This window comes from Hoplias malabaricus, chromosome 17, assembly GCF_029633855.1.
Source record: "Hoplias malabaricus isolate fHopMal1 chromosome 17, fHopMal1.hap1, whole genome shotgun sequence".
Taxonomy (NCBI): domain Eukaryota; kingdom Metazoa; phylum Chordata; class Actinopteri; order Characiformes; family Erythrinidae; genus Hoplias; species Hoplias malabaricus.
In genome coordinates, this window is record NC_089816.1 from 27,539,455 (window position 1) to 27,559,852 (window position 20,398).

Genomic DNA, 20,398 nt, shown 5'->3' on the forward strand with positions numbered 1-20,398 from the left:
AAACTTGATTATTCGCCCAGGCATAGAACACATACACAAACCCAATCTCAGGAAGAAACTATGTCTCAACTCAGTCACCCGATAAATCACAAGATGTTGTTCATCTCACTCAAAGTTTTAACAAAACTGTGTTCCTCTATAGACTCCAAGTGTTTGAGTAAAAAATTAGAAAGAATAAAAAAACTTCAGAGAAACTTATGATGAGCAAAAGCTAATTTAACGATCATATCTGGGCAAGCAAGGATGTTCACTGCCTGATATTCATGTATATTCACTAACATTATATACCTCTAAAGTAGTGCTGGGCAGAATACCGGTTCCCACCAAAACCATTTTTTTTTTTAGTTATGATATGAATTGTTCATATACTGGCCACAGTGGTTTAAAAAGACTAACCATGTCCGGAGCACAGCATGGGTGTAAATTGTTTCACAGGACATTTTTTTATTGCTGCATTGCTAAACATGCGTGGAACGGAGCACAAGTAGAGTTGTTGAGCGCACTGAAAATGGACAGGGGAAGTTCTGAACCAGAAGTTATACCAGACATTGAAGATGATGATGATGACCCAGAAGAACCTTTGCTGAAAAAAGGAGCTGTGTCTGTTGTCTGCAAGTATTTCAGGTTTAAAAGGTCAGACGCAGAACAAACAAATACTGTCAAATGCTGTCGACCTAAAGTACCAATAGTATGCTGGTTGCACATTGTTGCTGTTTATGATTATTGTTATTTAATTGTTTAAATATTGTTATTTAATGAAGATATTTGGGACTTTTTCAGTGCAATACAACCACTGACATATGGCTCCTTTATATGTAAATACCTTTTATTTGTTTGAATATGTTGTAAATTAATGAAGGTTAATTTTTCTACTGGTGAGAGATTGATAACATTAACAGAGTGTAGCTGGTTTACGTAAGAAACATTAGAAAATGATATACACCTTTTTAATTTTATTTATTTATGTTTTGATACAAGTAACACATTCCAAAAATCTTGGGACCATGCAACAAAAGGCAGGTAAAGTTGTGTAGTAATACTACAAAAAACAAAGTGGAATAATTGGCAACATGTCAGTGACATGACAGGGTTTAAATAGAGCAACTCAGAGTGGCTGAAATTTTGGACGTGAAGATGGGAAGGGTTTAACGCTGAAAGGTTTATACAGATTTTAGAGCAACATGCTGTCATCCAGACATGTTTTTCTGGCAAGGCCTTGCTTATTTAAGTAAGACAAGACCAATCCACATTCTGCACAGATTACAACAGAATGGCTCCTTACAGTAAAGAGGCTAAAATTGTCCAAACTTGTCACCCATTGAAAATAATTGGTGCAATATGAAACGAAAGGCACTACAATAATGACCCTAAGCTGTTGAGTAGATGACATCCTACAACAAACAAGAATGTGAAAACATTTCACTTTCAAAACCACAAAAACAAACATTTACAGAGTATTGTTAAAAGAAGAGTTGATGCAATGTCCCTGTCACAAAGTTTTTGGTATGTGTTCCTGACATCAAATTCAATATTGGCATATAATAAAAATAAAACCCTCAGTTCCAACATCTGAAATGTTGCCTTTGTACTATTTCCAATTAAATCTATGGTTTAAACTTTTTGCGTGTCCCTACAATTTTTTTTTTAGAAATAGGGTTTGTAAATAAGAACTATACCTTCTTTAAGAATTCTCCATATTTAAAAAAAAATCCAACCAGCTATTACAACATCACAAATATTTTGTGTTCACAAGGACCTGGGCAACAGACAATACAATGGCGTAAACAAATATTTTTCCATTATTGATCATGTGTGCTATCACTGAATGATTGCAAACCAGAAACTTTTCTATTTTGGCCTAAATTTCCATCTTTTCCAACAAACACACAACAAAAGATGCACTGTTTCAACATTTAAACTGACAAATCACTCGTATACCTTGTTACTGTGCACGAGATTTTGCAAATGTAACCTAACCATATTCTGCCTCATACTCTATGCAAAAGTTACGCTCAGATTACAAAGACAATTCACAGCATCAGATTCAGGACAGAAATTTCTGACACCACCACAAATTTGTCATTGGCAGTCTTTGATTGTAAAGGCAATAGCCACCATGAAACACAGCAAAATAAATATTCTTGAAATGTATTAACCCAATTAGAGTTTAGTGTATTAGGATGTGACCAATGGCACTCACCATCACATCAGCCAGGAGGGTGGCCACCACGTCAACCTTAATGCTGCCCTGCACCACATGCCAGCAAAGCTCATACAAGGCCGTCTGGAGATCTATGGAATGAAATGAAATACTTGGTTATGAATTCAAAACAGGTTGACTAAAAAGTGGTTTAAATTCTTTTTACCAAACTAAATATATATTTAAAACAAAGGGGCAGCACTAAATTGAAGACAAAAAAACATTACACTACAGATTAGATTAGATTTAAATATTAATCAGGAAAATTACTTTCTTCACTATAATTTAGCACAAACTGAAATCATAATGGCATTGGTGAAACTTTAAAAATGGTAATCAAACAGATGTTTAGATTTAAATGATACAAAACAGCAAAAAAATTGCATGGTAAAACAAAAACAAGCAGTAAGGATATAAACAAAAATAAGTTAACATTAAAATATATGAGAGTAAAGTAAGTATATGGAGGGGAAAAAAGTATGGAGTCTGAAAATGCTTCTTAATGGTGGATAGTTATGGTCAGAGAAAAAGATACAAGGGGATAGAGTTCCATAACTTTGGGCCTGCAACACTAAAAGCTTTGGTATTTCAAACTAATTAGATAAAGGTTTACATATCTCTGCTAGCAGATATACACATGGAAAAAGGTCAGATGTCAGTATTAGACCACAATTTTTATATTGATGCCTCCTTATTTCTATTAACTGACTCCAGTAGTGCCATTTACAGGAGGTCCTCGGGTTACGTCAGTCCCGAGTTACAATGTTTCGTGGTTACGACACATCTCCCATTTACTGTATAAAGCCTTGTTTTGACTTAAGTGGTTTTGCGTCGTAAACGTCGTAAAGTGAATTTTGTGTTTGGTGTGCGCGGCAGAAGAATACACGGTTGCGCGGCTCGGGACTGAGGAGGATAGGTGTTAGGATAGGATAAGTGCTTACAGTATGTTATTTACGTACAGTACGTACGTATGTTCCGACTTACACCAAAAATCGGTTTACAACGAGACGCAGGAATGGATCAACGTCCTAAGTCGAGGACCACCTGTATTTTCTTACACTATGTATACAGACAGGTTGCTTCTACATATTTAAGTTTGCTCTTTTTACCATTCAAATTAACCTAAATTTTAAATATGAGCGCTTAAATTGCTAGAAAAAATGCTAAGTATTTCTGAAATACATAAAAAAAGCTTATAGTTTCAGTGTCCTAGGGAGCTCCCAAGTGTAAAATAAAATCTTGGATCTGTTTCTGTAAGGCTATAAGGAAGTGAGGCATTAGATCGTATTTTGACAAGATTTATAAACATCATATTAACCCCATATTCATACTCACCTTTAAGGAACACTTCACTGCTGGGTTTCCCTGCCAGATCCTGACACAACTGCAGGCTACAAACAAAAAAAATACCTGTATGAAAACACTAATAATCTTCTATGAAATCACATCTCAAACTTTTATCTATCACTAACTAAAAATCTATCACTTACTTTTACCTGTCTTTTCATCCAAGTTACTGAACAGATGTGTGTTAGGTGTTGCACAATCCTAGATATTTATTTTAGGTTAACTAAGAGAGAGCAAAATGCCAAATGGGTTCCTGATCTAAACTGAGTGTGTGGTGCTGTCTCTGTGTTCTGGAAACCTTTTAAGTTAAGATAAATGTAAATAATTTACAATGAAATGACTAGCTAGGTCAAAATATTAAACAGACAAAGGGCACAATAAAACACCTCAAGTATGTTGAGTAACAAACTGGTAATTACAAATACTAAACAGGACATTGGTACATTTAATTGAATGTGTAATTGCTGTGTATTTAATCAAAAACTGCAACATTTTATATGGCCTGTGCAAATGAAAATGCACATTTTTCTGATGTAGAAAATGGCCTCGTTTAATTTTGTTCCCAATAGGGGAAGAGTTAACGTATTCTCTTTTATAACATGCATTTAGCAGTTTTATAGTTTTCAGCATGAGAACTTTAACTCAATTGCATCAAATATGAATGACATGTCACTGCAATTTCCACTCTTTCTGCAAATTGAGCTGTGCTGGAACTAGAGTTAGAAAATGCTAATATTATAAATAAACAATTTCTGAATGAGTAAAAACCCTTGCGCGTTCATTAGCTACTCATAGGTTCAAGTTCCATACCCTTGACACTTTAGACTTTTTCTAATGTTTATTTATTTCATGCAATAGAACTTGAAAGCAATGTACATATATGAACATGAGTATGATTTTCAAGAATGAGGTGAATATTATGTGGTGTGTGTGTGTGTGTGTGTGTAGTGCAGCCTTGGGAAATGTGGAGTTGTATGTAATGTGTAGATGGTGTCCGAGGAGGTTTCTAAAATATTGCTACGTTGTTGCTATGAAATATAACATGGTTGCTAAAATGCTGCTAGGCAGTCGCTGTGGTTTTCCAGGTAAACACTAAAGTGTTGCTGTTGTATCCCAGATAACAAATGTACAGATTGTTCCCGTCAGAAAATACTGGGAAATGCAACTTATGCCCCCAATATCTCTGCTGGAGAGAGATAAACATTCATCTCCATAATTAAAACTACGTAAAACGTTACATATAACTGTTACTTTAACATAACTACGTTCACATAATGTTCAGTTTAAAACAAATGATAAAAAGTTATATTTCCTTTGCATTTAACCCATCGGTTGCAGTGAACTCATACACTAGTGCAATAGGGGCAGTGAATGCACACACACTCCCAGAGCGGTGAGCATCATTTTGGGGCAAAGTCCGTTGCTCAAACCCATTCTCTAACAAATACAATATAGCTGTCATATTGCTAGAAGATACAACTATGTAAAATTACATGTTTAGTTACTACAACCTAAAACTCAATAACAGGCAAGTTATATTAGTAAATGATTATGATTGGTTTTAACTAGGGATGAACTGATTTTGAATTTTTTGCCCGATGCGATAACCGATAATTAGCACTTTGGAGTAGCCAAGACAGATATTAATACCTGATAATTTAACCTTTTTTAATTAAAGCAAATTCACATTGGATTAAAGTAAAACAAGTTATTTGTATGACAGGTTGTCTTATGACAAGCCTTTTCGTCAGTATTTGTACATTTCTGTACTTTTTAATTTTATGTTTTAAGTTTAGCTGTAGTGCATGAATGGTTTCTAGAGGGGCGCTAATTAGTGCAGCACTAAAGCAGCACTTAAGTAGCATAAAGCAGCTCTGAGCGAGCAAAGAAAAGAGTGCCTGAGCGAGTGTTTGTAATCATATATCAGTGTGTTTTAAGAAATTCAAACGCTAGATGACTCTATAAATATTCTTATGTGTTTTATATGAGAAGGGCTCCTGCACTGTGGTGGTTGAAAGTATCTTTCTTTTGTTTAACCTGTTGTGTGTGGGTGTGTGTTTTTACACCTCTATCTGTGTGTGTGTGTGTGTGTGTGTGTGTGTGTGTGTGTGTGTGTGTACACTGAGCATCACTGATATTTTAAACTATTTTTCACCACTGAGAAATTTAATCCCAGAAACTGTTCTCTGCAGAAAGTATGAAGAACATCCTCACGGCAAACACAGTGGTGTATTCACAGGCATCAGTGAATATGTGCAAGCAAAAAAAATGCGCCATGTTATCGATTGTAATATCAGACAGATAGTTAAAAAAATCCATATATAGGCAAAAAAAAATATTAGCTATCGATATATTGTGTATCACTAGTTTTTACATAAATGAAATCTCATGAACCAGTCTGTTACAGTGCCTTACGTAGTTTACACCAGTGTGTAGTATTATCTACAAGATCTGTTACTCTTTCATTATTTATTTTATATATTTCTTAGATTTACTAACTAGCCTCTGTCACTAAAAAATTGTGATACTCCATTGGCTTCACAAATAGAATAAGTCATGTTAATAATGCAAAGCTAGGTTTTTTTTGTTTCCAGGTTTCTTTTTGAAGCCCTCAGCCACCACATAGATATGTAATATCCCATTAGCAGAAGAATAAAAGGAGCTTTACCCAAATTCAACAGTGTCTGACTGCATGATTTTGGAGTTCAATATCAGTCACCAGAATTGCAACAGAATCCGTTTTCCACACTGGCTTTCTCGTAGTACATTTGTGTTAATGTCATGTCTTAATATTATAACATTTTCAACGTTTTTCTTTGCAGTTTACTGTTTGTGCTAGTTTGAAAATGATATATAAAGGCCTACAGCACCTCTATGTCGTTTAGTGAAGAGCTTACTACACAAAACTGGTATTTTGTAACTGCAAATAATGTGAGGCAGCCACGAAATGTGTGAAAAAGTTAAAGAAATGTACGTAAATTACTTAATGTATTAATATAATTTACAGCATTCGTCATGTTAATGTTAAGCTTAAAAGAATTTTTCAATGGCCAGAGACAAAGCCTTTTAAAACCTAACTTCTCGGGTGCCTAAACATCAGCTCAGTAACTTTATATTTCCCTGAGTCGGATAACTGCTGTAGCTAACGCTGGGCTAACAGCTCCGCTAAGGTTAGTTCGCTAACGTTAGCGTTAACTCCGCGCGGCTAACTCCGCTAACGTTAGCGCTGTCGCACTCCGGTTTTCCTAGATAAGCATGAAGTTTAGACATTTTAATTCATCCCACCTACAAACCCGCAAATGTAACGGCCTTCTTTTACACCCGGTTTAAGGCTGGGTTTACAAGCGAAGAGCGCATTAATGTAAACGGAGTGAGGAGCAGAGAACACGGGAGAGAACCGAGTGACAATGAAGAAAGTCCCGCTGCTCTTTATCCACCTTAATAACCTCGAGAGTTTTTCACTAAAACAGACACACACGCGGGAGAGAAACTAGTCTTCGCTATCGCGGCTCCGATAAAACTCTCACTCACAAGTCATTTTTGCCGGATTTTTCCCAGTTTTTGATCCAGTCTGTAGGGAGGACCGCTACCGCCATCTTCCCCTCCACACACTGCTCCGCCCACAGCGCCGGGTCAGCACCGCGGATAACAGCGAGCATCACGGGATACCGGCGGAGGGCCCGCGCCAATAGCAACTGACTGCATAGCCACCGTTTAGACCAGTGCGCTGACACTTGGTGTGTTTTAGCATGTTTTAGGCTTATTAATATTTCAGTCGTTGTAGATAGGTGTCTGTGATATTTGTGAGAGTTGCGTTTAGCTTACATGGTATGTTTGGGTGTACACTAAAACAAACTTGCTTTTGAACACATCCACATATGGACAGATTAAATCTTACACCGACTCACTGAACCTCAAACATGATAGTTGGCGTGTCTAAAAACACATTGCCAAGTGGACTGGCTAGTCAAAGGTGTCCATAGGGGTGAGTTTGTTTTGCCCTGAAGGACTGTCGCCCCCTCCAAGGTGTGTTCCCGCCTCGCGCCCAGTGATTCCGGGTTGGCTCCGGAACAAAACGCGACCCTGAACAGCTTTATTGTTACAGGCGAAGAATGAATGAATCATTTAGAAGCATGAAGATGTTATTGGTGTTAGCTTGACTCTAACAACACCAACTCACTGAGAAATATGAGGGTGGAAGTATTAATATATATTAATTAATACATTCATATTTTAACAAGACATCAACCTCAAACAAACAGCCAAATTAACTCAAGATTGAAATAAGATTAAGATGAAAACCTGTACATAGTTTTGCCAGTCTCCTGACTTAAATCCAGTTGCACAAACCTAATTTACAATAAAGATCACTTATTTGCAACGCACCCATGGCATGTTCAGTACTGGACTTTCTTTAGCCATGAGGATGCAGCGTCTATGAGTTTCAAACAAATTTCAATATATAATAAAATAAATATAACTTTTTCTCTTTTTTATTGCTACAGCAATCTGTGTTTGCAGACAGTGGTTTTGGGAAGAGTTTCTGAGACCATGCAGTGATTTCCTCTACAGAACTGCATCTGTTTTTAATGCAGTTCTCTCGGAGGGTCCAAAAATCACAATCAACCAGTATTGGCTTTGGGTTGTGTCCCTTGCATGTAAAGATATCTCTGGATTCTCTGCAATGTTTAATGATATTATCTATTGCAGATGACGAAATCCCCAGGGTCTTTGCTATTTTACATTGAAATGTGATTTTAGAATTGTTTCAATATTTACCTGTGCTGTTTTTCACAGAACCCCTCGATAATCTTTATTTCTGAAAGACTCAGCCTCCCTCAGAGGCTCTTTTTAAATCCAGTAATATCACCCATAAGTTCAGTGGTCCTCAGTTACAGTGCTGGGGACACGCTTTCTGTTGGTTTGTGTGTTTTAAATCCGTCGTATGATTCAGCACATTAGTTAAATTTCAAGCCTTTTGGTCAGGTATACATCAGGTACTTTCCTTATGTTTTATTTAAATGTCTTAGGAGATAAACCTAATCTGATTCTGAATTATTTTTTCCTAAGCCAGGGGTGAGCAAATCTAATATATAATCTTGGACAGCCAGAGTCCATCACATGATTTGAACATGAGAAAAAGAAAATAAAACTTTGTTAAAATATTTGTAAAATATTTTTATATTGAGAATATTTCAGTTTGGTTTCTCAGAAGCTGCATTTTCATTGGGCGGCACGGTGGCGCAGCAGGTAGTGTCACAGTCACACAGCTCCAGGGGCCTGGGGGTTGTGGGTTCGATTCCCGCTCCGGGTGACTGTCTGTGAGAAGTTGGTGTGTTTTCCCCGTGTCTGCGTGGGTTTCCTCCGGGTACTCCGGTTTCCTCCCACAGTCCAAAAACACACGTTGCAGGTGGATTGGCGACTCAAAAGTGTCCGTGAATGTGTGTGTGTCTGTGTTGCCCTGTGAAGGACTGGCGTCCCCTCCAGGGTGTATTCCCGCCTTGCGCCCGATGATTCCAGGTGGGCTCTGGACCCCTCGTGACCCTAAATTGGATAAGCGTTTACAGATAATGGATGGATGGATGCATTTTCACTGATTTTTCATTTTTTTACTTTATACCTGCATGATGGAGAAAAATAGGATTGGTTAAAAAAAAAGCCCTATACGTCTCAGTATTAATAAAAATTAATGAAAGGGTAATTACATACATATGTGGTTTTGATGTGGAATATTCAGCCCTATAGAAATTTATCAAGTGAAGATTGTTCACACAAGGTCTGGACTCAGATGCAAAATTTAGTCTAACCACCACAATAAAAAATAAATCTTTATATTTAGCCAACGTGCATGTTTTTATTTTATTTTATTTATTTATTTAATTTTTACATCTCAGTGACTTTATTAAGCTAAAATTCTGAAAATAGGTGTACGTCAACTTTAATACGATACCATTAGCATACTATATTATTCATTCATTCATTGTTTGAAATCGCTTATCCAATTCAGGGTCGCGGTGGGGCCGGAGCCTACCCTGAATCACTGGGCACAAGGCGGGAACACACCCTGGAGGGGGCGCCAGTCCTTCACAGGGTGACACACACTCACACATTCTCTCACACACTCACACCTACGGACACTTTTGAGTCGCCAACATATGTTTTTGGACCGTGGGAGAAAACCGGAGCACCCGGGGGAAACCCACGCGGACACGGGGAGAACACAGCATACTATATTTTTGCCTACTGTAATTTGTTGGAAGAATCAGAGGTTGGGAAATCTGCCGCAGTCTTCAGGCCACTGATGACTTTTATTGTGAAAGGTGTTGCCAACCGTCAGGCTGATTCAGTCAACCAATGGAAAAGTTCCAGAGAGTTTCCTGCCTGTAGTCTCAGCTCTCAGCTCCAGTTCAGAAATGATTCCCAGACTTTTACTAACGCTTTCTTTACTCGCTTTATTTTATGGCGAACCCTGCAGCGCTCAGAAGAAGAAAGAGGTCAGTGAGGTTTATTTGGTGATTTTTATTTCCCAACGTCTGCGTTTTTAAAAATCTGGCGGCTAATCCAGTTACACGGCCGTGTCGGAGAGAAACAGCCATGTTACGCTGAGAGATTCAGAGCCAAAACCTTATAAACGACAAACCCATTGGTATTTATGACTCTGAATGTGCGGTTGATTATATTTAAGGAGGGATGGAATATTGCAACAAGAAGAATGTATCGAAACTAGCAAATTAAGCGTCGTATTCATATCATACCCATTCAAAACCTCGGCTAAGAGGTGGTTAATATCCTTTCAGCTGAGCGTATTCACTCCTAATGCACACTAGCATCGCTAGATTCTATATATTTTAATCTAAATTAAATCTAGATGTAAGTACACTGTCGCATTCCGTTTGCACAGATATGCCATTAAGACCCGCCTCTGTCTCTACTTTCCCCTCAGCCATTTACTTCCAGCTCAAAGCTTGTTGGTTCTCTAGGTTTATGACATCAGAGACCTTGGCTGACTTCGTTTGAGACTGCATTTGTGGAACTCCTCAGTTTTCAATTGGAAGAGAAAACGATCTAAATAAAATAGCTGTTTTTTTTCTGGTTTTACTGCTGGAAGTCGATGGTGGAAGTCACTATACACACGTTTTCAGTTAGACATTAAAAAGCAAGTATCCAAATGATAAACAACATACATTTCTGAGCATATTGTAGATTTTCTCTGCACTTAAAGATGCTCTAGACAGATACTATGCGGTGCCTGCCCATGTTATTGTCTATTTTATTATAGTTCATGTAATCCTGAGTCCTGTTTATGTGCATCTAGAAGAAGGGTGGACTTTACCAGCAAGTCATGTGACATCTGTTTATTGAAGAATGTGGCTTTTCCTGTAATAAGAAACCGCACAGGGAATTAAAGGCTTTCCCATTCATTTCTGATCCACTGATGTCTCCCCCTCCTTTGTCTCTCTCCACCTCTTTGGCATCAATAGCCGACCGGGATCCTGTTACTGAAGCCATTAAGGGCATTTATGTGACCTTTATGTTTTCACCAGAAATTGCAGTCCACTCCCAAATAAATGCTAGTTCAGTTCTGCTGATGTGAAAAGGCAACATTGGCCTTTACAACCTCTTGAGCAATGTAATGCACATAGAGAATTCTATTTAGGATTTTACTGCACCCTGGCATCGTAGACTTGCAACCCATACTGTCCAACCGTTCTAATAATAGCAGGAACATGTAGGTTTAATTTCTGCTATATTTTTCCCCAGACGCTCCTCTCTGAAAAAGTCACTCAGATGATGGACTGGGCTAGCAAGAGAGCCGTGATCAGACTGAATGGAGAGAAGTTTAGACGCTTTGTCCGAGCACCCCCACGTAACTACTCTGTGGTCATCATGTTCACTGCCCTGCAACCTCAGAGGCAGTGTGCAGTCTGCAAGTAAGGACCTAGCATTGTTCAAACCGTTTAGATCTTTTAATGGAAGCTTTAGTTCTGGCCTGGTCCCTTCATGGCTCTTTTTCGTCTGTTTATTCAGACAGGCAGATGAAGAGTACCAGATCCTTGCGAATTCATGGCGTTATTCCAGTGCATTTACCAACAAGGTTTTCTTTGCAATGGTGGATTTTGATGAGGGCTCTGATGTTTTTCAAATGGTAAGTATACTTCTCTTATACTCTTTTATTACATAGGTGTTTGTTTATACATATTTCCTTAATTCTATATTGCCTGCAGCAAAGTGTGGCCTACGAAATAAAGGTACAAAACATTTAATAAATAAATACAAAATGAAGGTGACATGAAAGCTGGAACTGTCCTTTTTCCATTGGAGTAGTGTGATTTATGTGAATATTAATTACAAACATACATTGCATTGATTGTGTTATGGACATGACAAATTGGCCAATATTAAGTTCTGACCAGCAATAATGGACTCAATAGGTCTGTAACTGTCCTTTTTCGGGGTCACAAATCCACGAAATGTCATATTATCACACAATGCCCCATTACATTGAATGAGGTGAAAACTTTAAATGTTAGGGTGCCCTCTTGTGGACGATATGGGGTATTGCCTGATCTCATTTTCCTCAGTTGAGGCTTAATTCTTTCCGCAAAAGTTCTGTTAGGTTTTATTTACTTTTTTTATGTGGTAATTGATAGATAAAGACAATAGCAGGTCAGTTAGCTTTTACTGAATAATTTACTTCAGAATGAGATGTGATTTTGGCCACGGCTATATGCCGCTCAACAGGAGCCCACTATCCCACCTCCAGCTGAATGTGCTGCACCAAACTCACTCAGTGAAAAACAAAATGGAGTCCTGTCAGATTAATTCCTGAACTATTAATGTTTTAGGGTTAGGGTTAGGTCTATAAAAAGTGGTTGTAATGTGTAAATAAGGGATGCACAGGTGAGATCAAACAAGTGTCCTAACGCATAGCCTGTGCTATGTCTGAAAGGATTGCTAAATTGAGGGAATTGATTAAGTCTCTAAATAATATTTTTCCACCATAAGATTTTAGGAGATACGTAGTTATCCAAAACAACAGGCAATCTTAAATGGATTGATAAATATAGTTTTAGAGAAGCACATGCAGGGTATTATATAGTTTAATATGTGCTTCCCTAAAACTATATTTAAACAATGTCTAATGTACCAGATAAATTTGCAGTTACATTTATGTAATTATTCAACAACGTTTTAATAGCAATATTTGCAAACCATCAGCTGTTGCAACACATCAATCAAACAATAATAATTTAAATAGAGGCTTCTGCAAATTCAACACAATGTGCCATTTTAATGACTACTGCAGTCTCAGAAATGTTCAGCCCCTTCGTAACAAGCGTCTTTAGTACTAAACAGAACATCCTTTTCCTGATACAACCTGCTGCTAACTTGATTCTCAGCCAGTCACCAGCTTCTGGCAGCAAGCCTATGCAATCTTAGCTCATTCCTCAGCTCAATGGCCTTCAGTTCACTATTGGTTTTTGGCTGTACTTTCTGCAACCACTTTCGTCAAACCCCACCAATGTTTCTCTGTAGAGTTCAAGTCTAGTCTGTGACAGCCACTCTAAGCCTTGGTGGATTTTAAAGTATGCTTGGGTTCATTGTCCTGTTGGAGGGTCCAGTGACAACCAAGCTTAAGCTTCTTCACAAAAGGCATGACTTTTTCTCCCAGGATTTCCTGAAACTTGATTGAATCCATCTTGCAGTCCACACGCCAGTGCCAGAGGAAGCACAGCAGCCTCTGAGTATCACACAGTCACTGTCTTGCTTCAATGAAGGCAGGGTGATCTTTTCTGGCAATTGTTTATTCTTGCTCTGCCAGACATGACGCTGACGTGCAGGCCTGAGAGTTTCCAGTTTTGTTTAATTCCCCAGAAAAGAATCTCAAAATTTCTCTGGCTTATTCATTTGGTTTTGAGTATATTGGATCTGACCTTTTTAGCCATCTGATTTAACCAGTCCAGGTTTTGGTGTATTTCATTTCGAGCATATCTGACACAGCTAATGAAGCCTTTGATACAACATGGGATTTGCAAATGAATGCTCAGAGGAGGGATTCTGTTTAACGGCGTGGATCATTCTGAGGCTTCTGGAGACATTAAAAATGGCATTTTGTGTTGAATTTGGAGAAACCACTTGTTATATTATTTCAGCTATTTAAATTGTTTGATTGCTTTATTGCAAACAGCTGAAAGTTTATAAATTATGCTAATAAACCTAATTAGCAGTTGTGCTTTTATAATAATCATTGCCGTGTAGATTTTTCATTTAATTAAATGCTTTGCACATCTGGTTCCAGTTACAACTACTGGGAACAATCCTGAATCATTATGCTTCTCTAAACTCCATCACGTCTAACCACACTGAATGAGTCCATTTAAAATCTTGACTTATTAAAATTCTTTCCACAGCTCAACATGAACTCTGCCCCTACATTCATCAATTTTCCACCCAAAGGTAAGCCCAAGAGGGCAGACACGTACGAGCTGCAGGTCCGAGGCTTTGCAGCTGAGCAGCTTGCTCGATGGGTGGCTGACAGAACGGAAGTCCACGTAAGACCACATGCAACACAGTGTTCCCATATATATATATATATGACCAACTTTAAAAATACAGCTTTTATAAAGTTAAAAATACTGCTTGCAGATATCACTTTATATTTCATCGTAGTTGCACCTTATGACATTATACTGGACCTTATACTATTAGCTTTAGCTTTTGAAGTTAGTTAGAGAAATGATGTCTGCCGATGCCGCCTTTATCGTTCCTTATTCCTGTTGTTTCTGCTTGTTTATTCCAAATAGATCAGGGTGATAAGACCACCTAACTATGCAGGGCCACTGATGCTGGGCTTGCTTTTGGCTCTCATTGGAAGTTTGGCCTATCTTCGGCGCAACAATCTGGAGTTCCTGTACAACAAGAATGTCTGGGCTTTCTCTGCTCTGGTCAGTAGCTTCTGTTTTTGTTTGTTTTTTTGTGAATAAATGCAGTTTAATTAGGAATGGATGTCTCAGTTTTATTCGAGCTGTTCAAATACAATCATATACAACAAATCTAAGTTTCTCTGCCACTGCAATTACACTTTGAAGTCAGTGTCCACAACTTTGTTGTGATGCCATTATTTTTTCTAACATCGTCCTTGTTTTTCAATTTCTTTCCAGTGTTTTGTCCTGATAATGACCTCAGGCCAGATGTGGAACCATATTCGAGGACCACCATATGCTCACAAGAACCCTAACACTGGACAAGTGGTTAGTTTCCATTACTTTTAATTTCTTTGCTAAAAATAATAGGAGCCAATTCTGTTAGTGATCTGTTCATGAAGAGTTACATTGATTTCTTCTGTTTGTTCTGTGTTCCAGAGCTACATCCATGGCAGCAGCCAAGCGCAGTTTGTGGCAGAGACACACATTGTTCTGCTATTCAGTATCTTTCACATTAAAACAAATGAGTACAGTGGTTAAGTTTATGAAATCCTTTGCACCTCCTGAATCTCTATTCTATTCGGCTGAATCTCTGGCCATAAAAATGCACATAAATATCAGCCGTAACATTATGACCAACACTTTGTTTCTATGCTCACGGGTTATTCTCTCGGGTGCAGTGACCATATAGAGGCACTTCTAGAGATAGTTCTATTATTACAGACTGTAGTGCATCTGTTGCTCTGCGCGTGTGTGTATGTATATGGTCTTCAATGGTCAGAACCCCCAGACTTCAGGTATAATTAATACGTGATATTAATATAAGTAATACGAATACATTCATCCACTTAATAAGGAATGCTATTGCTACATGCTAAATTCTAATTTGTTCAGTTTACTGTCTGTAAAATTGTTTTTAGATTGATGGATGGAGATTAACATTATTATTTATAGAATTTCATCTGATGTCTTATTTACATTAGATTAGATCATTTAAATAAATGAGGTGCCTATGTATCACCCGCTTTGCTATTTAGAACGCCTCAAAAAAGAAACAAATGGAATGCTCTGTGTTATATACAATGCAGACCAATTCAGATTAAAAAAAAAAGTACAATTCAACCCACATTGCCTTAACTCACTGATTCAGATGCAGCAGTGACTTTAGGAATGGTACTTTTGCACGAGGCAGCAACTTCTGACATGGACATTGGAAAGAGGAAAAGTATGTTGTCTTATTACATTTATTTTAGTAACTCAAGCTTTTTATTCCCAAGATATGAAGTGATTTAGAAGCACAGTTTACAGGAAGGTTTACATACATTTCTTACATTTATTTCCAAGTTAAGATTATGGTCTTGATATAAATGTGACTAGCTTTCTTATTATTCTGAATTTTTCAATTATTTACTTTAAATTTTTTATTTGCATATCAGCATAACTGGCCAAACTATTGCATTATTTCTTCTGTATCTCATTCTAGTCATGTGTGTTGCTGGAATTGGACTGGTGATGCTCTTCTTCAGCTGGTTGCTGTCCATCTTCAGAGCTAAATACCATGGATACCCTTACAGGTAAAGATTTATGAGACATTTTGAAGAAGTGAGACTGGTCACAGACTGAAAAATGAACATGAATTATTGTATTCACAAAATGGCCTGCATTTTTGAGGAAAGTCCTGCCTTTCAGTTAAAAAGACTAAAAAAAAAGAGTTTTGGTGTCATTTATAAGGCTTTTAGTTTTGGGTTTATTATGGGTTACTGGGTTTAAATGGGACTATTTTTTGGTTAAACTAAAGGTGTCTTTTCTGTTCAGAGTGATGTCACATCTAAACTAGGATGCCTAGACATTTTCCTAAATATTTAAAAAATGTCATTTTAAAGCGTGATTTGCTTAGTTCTGAAAGACTTGATTTAACTTTGAACTAAAGTGACTAATGTACTTTAGAGTGGGATGAGATATCAAATTGTTCATTTGGTTAACTTCCTTTCTTCTTTTGCAGTTTCCTGATCAACTAAGCACAAATCTGGGATACATTAGTCTTTTGACAGAAGAACTCATCCAGAACCAAATTTTAAGCTGAAACTTCTACAGGTTAAAGTGCCTTAATGGTTCACAATAATTATTTTGGTGTAGGAACGTCTTGATGTTGTTTTTTCTTTTTTTTTTTTTTTATTTAAATTTGTGAGGGGAATATTCCCAACAGAGAAAATAGATTTTAATTTAAACATTTTTAACAACATACATTTTGAGAACTCTTGAAATGTTCCTCCAAAGGCACCAGACCAGGGATTTGAGCGGAATGGTTAAACAGAACCCGTCACGTGTATTGTCTTGCTTGCTAGTGAATGCATTGTTAAAGGTACGAAATACAGTACACCGTTTTTTGTGTTTTACTGGTTTAAAAAGTATAAAGCTCTAGCTTGGAAGACGCATGAGGGCAAGCAAAGTGGTTTCCATTCTACCTCCAGACAAAGTGTACATACTGAGTGTTCCAAAGTCAAAACCAAGCAGTCCATAATATTGTTTAGTGCAAAAATGTTTCTCTGAGGTCAAGACTGGGAGGGAATGAATGTACCAACCTGGGCACAACTTTCCCAAAAGTGTTTTTCTATTAAGATCATCGTAATGGCTGTAAAGTGTTGGCCACTGTCAGAATCGAAACCTTCTATCTCCAAAATCCAGGAAGAGGATTGAGCATCTTTTGTCAGAAATTAAAGGCAAAGCATTTAAATCATTTATTTTGGTCCATCCCTAATGAAATGTTGACAAAATGCAAAGTAGAGCAACAATTTCACAATGAAAATGAAGAAGAAAAAAACGCTTATGGTGAACTAGCTCAAAGTCAATGGGACTTTAATGACTATGCTGAAACTCTTGGTGCTGCTCTGTGTAATGCCTCAGGTGATGCTTTTTTTTCCATTAAAAGTGCCTTAACTGCCTTTTGTGACTCTGTTTAGTCTGTTTTGCTTTCCTTAATAGTTTTGAACTCTCTGCAGCTGGAAAAATTTTTCCTGATGGCCTTTTCAGATTGGTCTGATTTCAAAGAATGACGAGGAATGCAAGTCTAAATTCTTCACACTAGAGGGCAGCAGGGGTTTTCTGTACAAATCTTTTTGTCATGGCTCAGATCTCAGCTCATGACCGGATATTGGATTCTATGATTCAGCTCTTTCTATAGCGCTGATGTATTTGTAGCACGTGTGATAAACGCGTTCATTGATCATTTATGAGGAGAAGTAATCACAGTAAATTTGTCAGTTTTATTAGTATATTGTATAAAAATTATAAGCAAAAATTGCATCAGTTTGTAAGCAAAATAATGGAAACTGAATTAAAAGCAATAAGGAAAATAAGTAGTTTTTAATCAGCTTCATTTATAAGCAATAGTTTTTTCAAGAAAGAAAGATTTTTAATAAAGATAGACTAAAGTGTAATAGAACATGTTTTGTAATAAATTCTGGACTAAAGTAAAAAAAGGCTATTACTCAGTGGCTGTGTGACACTGTCAATACTAATAAACATGAGTAATCACAGCAGAACCCTGTGCTATGGTTTATTTAATGTTTCCAAAAGCATCTACAATAGAGGGGGGCCACATGAGCCAAACAGGATCCGTGTGGATCTATCAGACATTTGGTACAAATCCAGGCCAAATCCATTTGTGGGATCCGCTCTATGGAGCATGATCTGGCCTTCGTCTCGTGTTTCACTTCATGGTAAAATATAAAGATACATTTCATGAATATTGTTTGCATGGTGGTAAAAATAGATTATTAAAATCTGTCACCTTTAGCAACCTTCCATCCTGGAAGTGCTCAATGATGGTGAATGAATGGCATTATGCCCAGGGCAATGGCTTTTTTAGAGGAGTATTGTCCTCGTCTTTCCTCTTAATTTTCATGCTGGCACAGGTGCTGCATGGTTATTTGCCAGTGCAAATCTAAACGCCCTTCTCCAGGACGTCCGTGGGCCAATCACATCAGGAGCTGCCTTTGCAGCCATATAAGGCAACAGGCTTAGCTTCAGACAGGAGCGGGTGTTTCCCTTCAAAAGGCTTGCATTGTTCCTCACAGGGCAGCATGCCCAAAGGGGATATGTCTGTCTGTCTGTCTCTCTCTCTCTCTCTCTCTCTCTCTCTCTCTCTCTCTCTCTCTCTCTCTCTTTCACTATATTCATTCTCTGTGTCTCTCTCTCTCTTTGTCTCTCATTCATCCTCCTTCATTCACTGTCTGACATTGTCTCTGCCTTGTCTCTCCCTTTTCTGTCTTTCTTCCTTCTATTTCTTCTCTCTGTCGTAATCTCTCTCTCTCTCTCTCTCTCTCTCTCTCTCTCTCTCTCTCTCTCTCTCTCTCTCTCTCTCCGGATGCCTACCACACAGCTCTAAATTTAGGCCCCAATTTCATACCAAAATATAGTGGCCTCATCAAAAAGGGAGTGACTCAAGAACAGATGTCCCGCCCAGATGTTGTTTGTTTTTGTTCTTATGTTAACACTGAGCCGTACTGTAAACTGCTTTTTAACAGGGCCCCGACTGAAAGAATGGAAAACAGACTTTCATTGATATTCAAGTGTGGAAAGGGAATGTAAGAGATTTCTGTGATTTCAGATAAACATCTCTTAAATTCTTTAAAGTCTAAGAATTCTTTAAACCCTTGATACCTGGGTGCTTACTTTAAGCCCCGCCCCCCAGAAACACAGGGGGTTTTCTTTTGTCAAGCTTTCAAACCGAACACTATTTATGGTAATGTTCTCAGCCAGTTCTTTTTTTCCTGCATGACATAATCTCTCCATTTCTCTGAGGTAGGGCTGAAGTCTCCTGGTTTGAGCTTGGTTTCATGCCCGTAAGATACGTGCCGGCGGCTTTGGAGAGAAAGAAAAACGCGGCCGACAAGGAGCCTTGGGTGAAACTACATTCTATGGGCAGACCACTGGTATTCATTACAGACCACATTTTGGCTTGTGACCATCTATTTTACAGTTGTAAGCAAATCCAGTGTTCCAGTGTTTTTTAGTGCATCCACCTGACGTGAAGGAGGAATTGCTCAAAAAGACCACCCTTGGTTTATCTTACAGAGCCCAGAACCCCCAAACCAATTAAACTACAGTACTTAGAATTTCTTGGATGAAGACTGAACTTGGAAGAACCTGCAACATATTTAAGAACATCTTTTATATTTTTGCAGTTTTTGCACTGGAAATAAATTTGCACATGTGCATCTCACTACTAACAATTCCCTAAGAACCGCATTTGAACTTGAACCACCTTTTAGATCCACCTTAACAGATGAGCTGATGTTTCTAAACTTTTAACTGGTCATGTATTTCTAGAAAATTCCCCGAATCAGATTAGATTTCCCTTTCAGATGTGCAACAAATGCAGTCAGTCTGACTTTAAGTGAGCGACAGTCGGCTTTTGCATGATAGCTGCTGTTCCTGTTGAGAAGGCGGTCATTCGGAGTCTTTGTGAACTTTTAAAGAAGGCCAGTGGTGTCATTCCCTTGCTCCAAGGCCACGCCCAGTGTGACACAGAACACATGCCAGACACACACCCCATTCTCACATGCCGCACTTCCCATAATAGAAAGGTGGAGACCTGCTGGCTCATGTACATATAAAAGGCCAGGAGGGTAAAAAAAAAAACAGGTACAGTTACTTTGAATTAGAGCTAGCCTGGATGATCTTTTAAGCATCTTTTTCCATGGCTATAACTCATGGCCATGATATGGTTACATGATATGTGCATTTATTAAGCAATGAGAGCATCATTGGGGTCATGTACAGATGTTAGTTATGGATCACAAATGCCTCTCTAATTAAATGGGCTCTAACTCTCCAGTGAATGCAGTTTTGCTATTCCACAGCCCAGTGCTAGAAGACTGGTAACTTCTCTAGGTCAACAGCATTGTGCATGAAGGTAGTCAGA

The 20,398-nt window shown here is 38.0% G+C and overlaps 2 protein-coding genes across 2 annotated transcripts in view; one reads left to right on the forward strand and one right to left on the reverse strand.

Annotated features, from left to right (window-relative positions):
• The window catches only part of thoc2 (THO complex 2), a 70,635-nt gene extending 63,454 nt beyond the window's left edge, over positions 1–7,181 (reverse strand). The window contains exons 1-3 of the mRNA XM_066648878.1: positions 7,079–7,181; positions 3,536–3,591; positions 2,201–2,292 (exon numbers count right to left, since the gene is read on the reverse strand). Of these exons, the coding sequence (XP_066504975.1) occupies positions 2,201–2,292; positions 3,536–3,591; positions 7,079–7,143 (213 nt within the window). The 5' untranslated portion in view covers positions 7,144–7,181. The remainder of the gene's footprint in view (positions 1–2,200; positions 2,293–3,535; positions 3,592–7,078) is intronic.
• Positions 7,182–9,883: 2,702 nt separating this feature from the next.
• Positions 9,884–17,918, forward strand: magt1 (magnesium transporter 1). The gene is made up of 10 exons (XM_066648994.1): positions 9,884–10,041; positions 11,309–11,478; positions 11,576–11,693; positions 13,960–14,100; positions 14,353–14,493; positions 14,710–14,799; positions 14,911–14,974; positions 15,623–15,697; positions 15,956–16,046; positions 16,475–17,918. Exons 1-10 carry the CDS (start codon positions 9,961–9,963, stop codon positions 16,488–16,490), a joined length of 987 nt encoding a protein of 328 aa, XP_066505091.1. The 5' UTR covers positions 9,884–9,960; the 3' UTR covers positions 16,491–17,918.
• The last annotated feature ends 2,480 nt before the right edge of the window (positions 17,919–20,398 follow it).

What these genes read in the sequence shown, in the direction of transcription:
- magt1 (XM_066648994.1), top strand. Translation starts at nt 9,961, where the DNA reads ATGATTCCCAGACTTTTACTAACGCTTTCTTTACTCGCTTTATTTTAT. An exon ending in CTGACAGAACGGAAGTCCAC is followed by an intron (nt 14,101 to 14,352) that starts GTAAGACCACAT and finishes TATTCCAAATAG; the next exon opens with ATCAGGGTGATAAGACCACC. An exon ending in TCTGGGCTTTCTCTGCTCTG is followed by an intron (nt 14,494 to 14,709) that starts GTCAGTAGCTTC and finishes ATTTCTTTCCAG; the next exon opens with TGTTTTGTCCTGATAATGAC.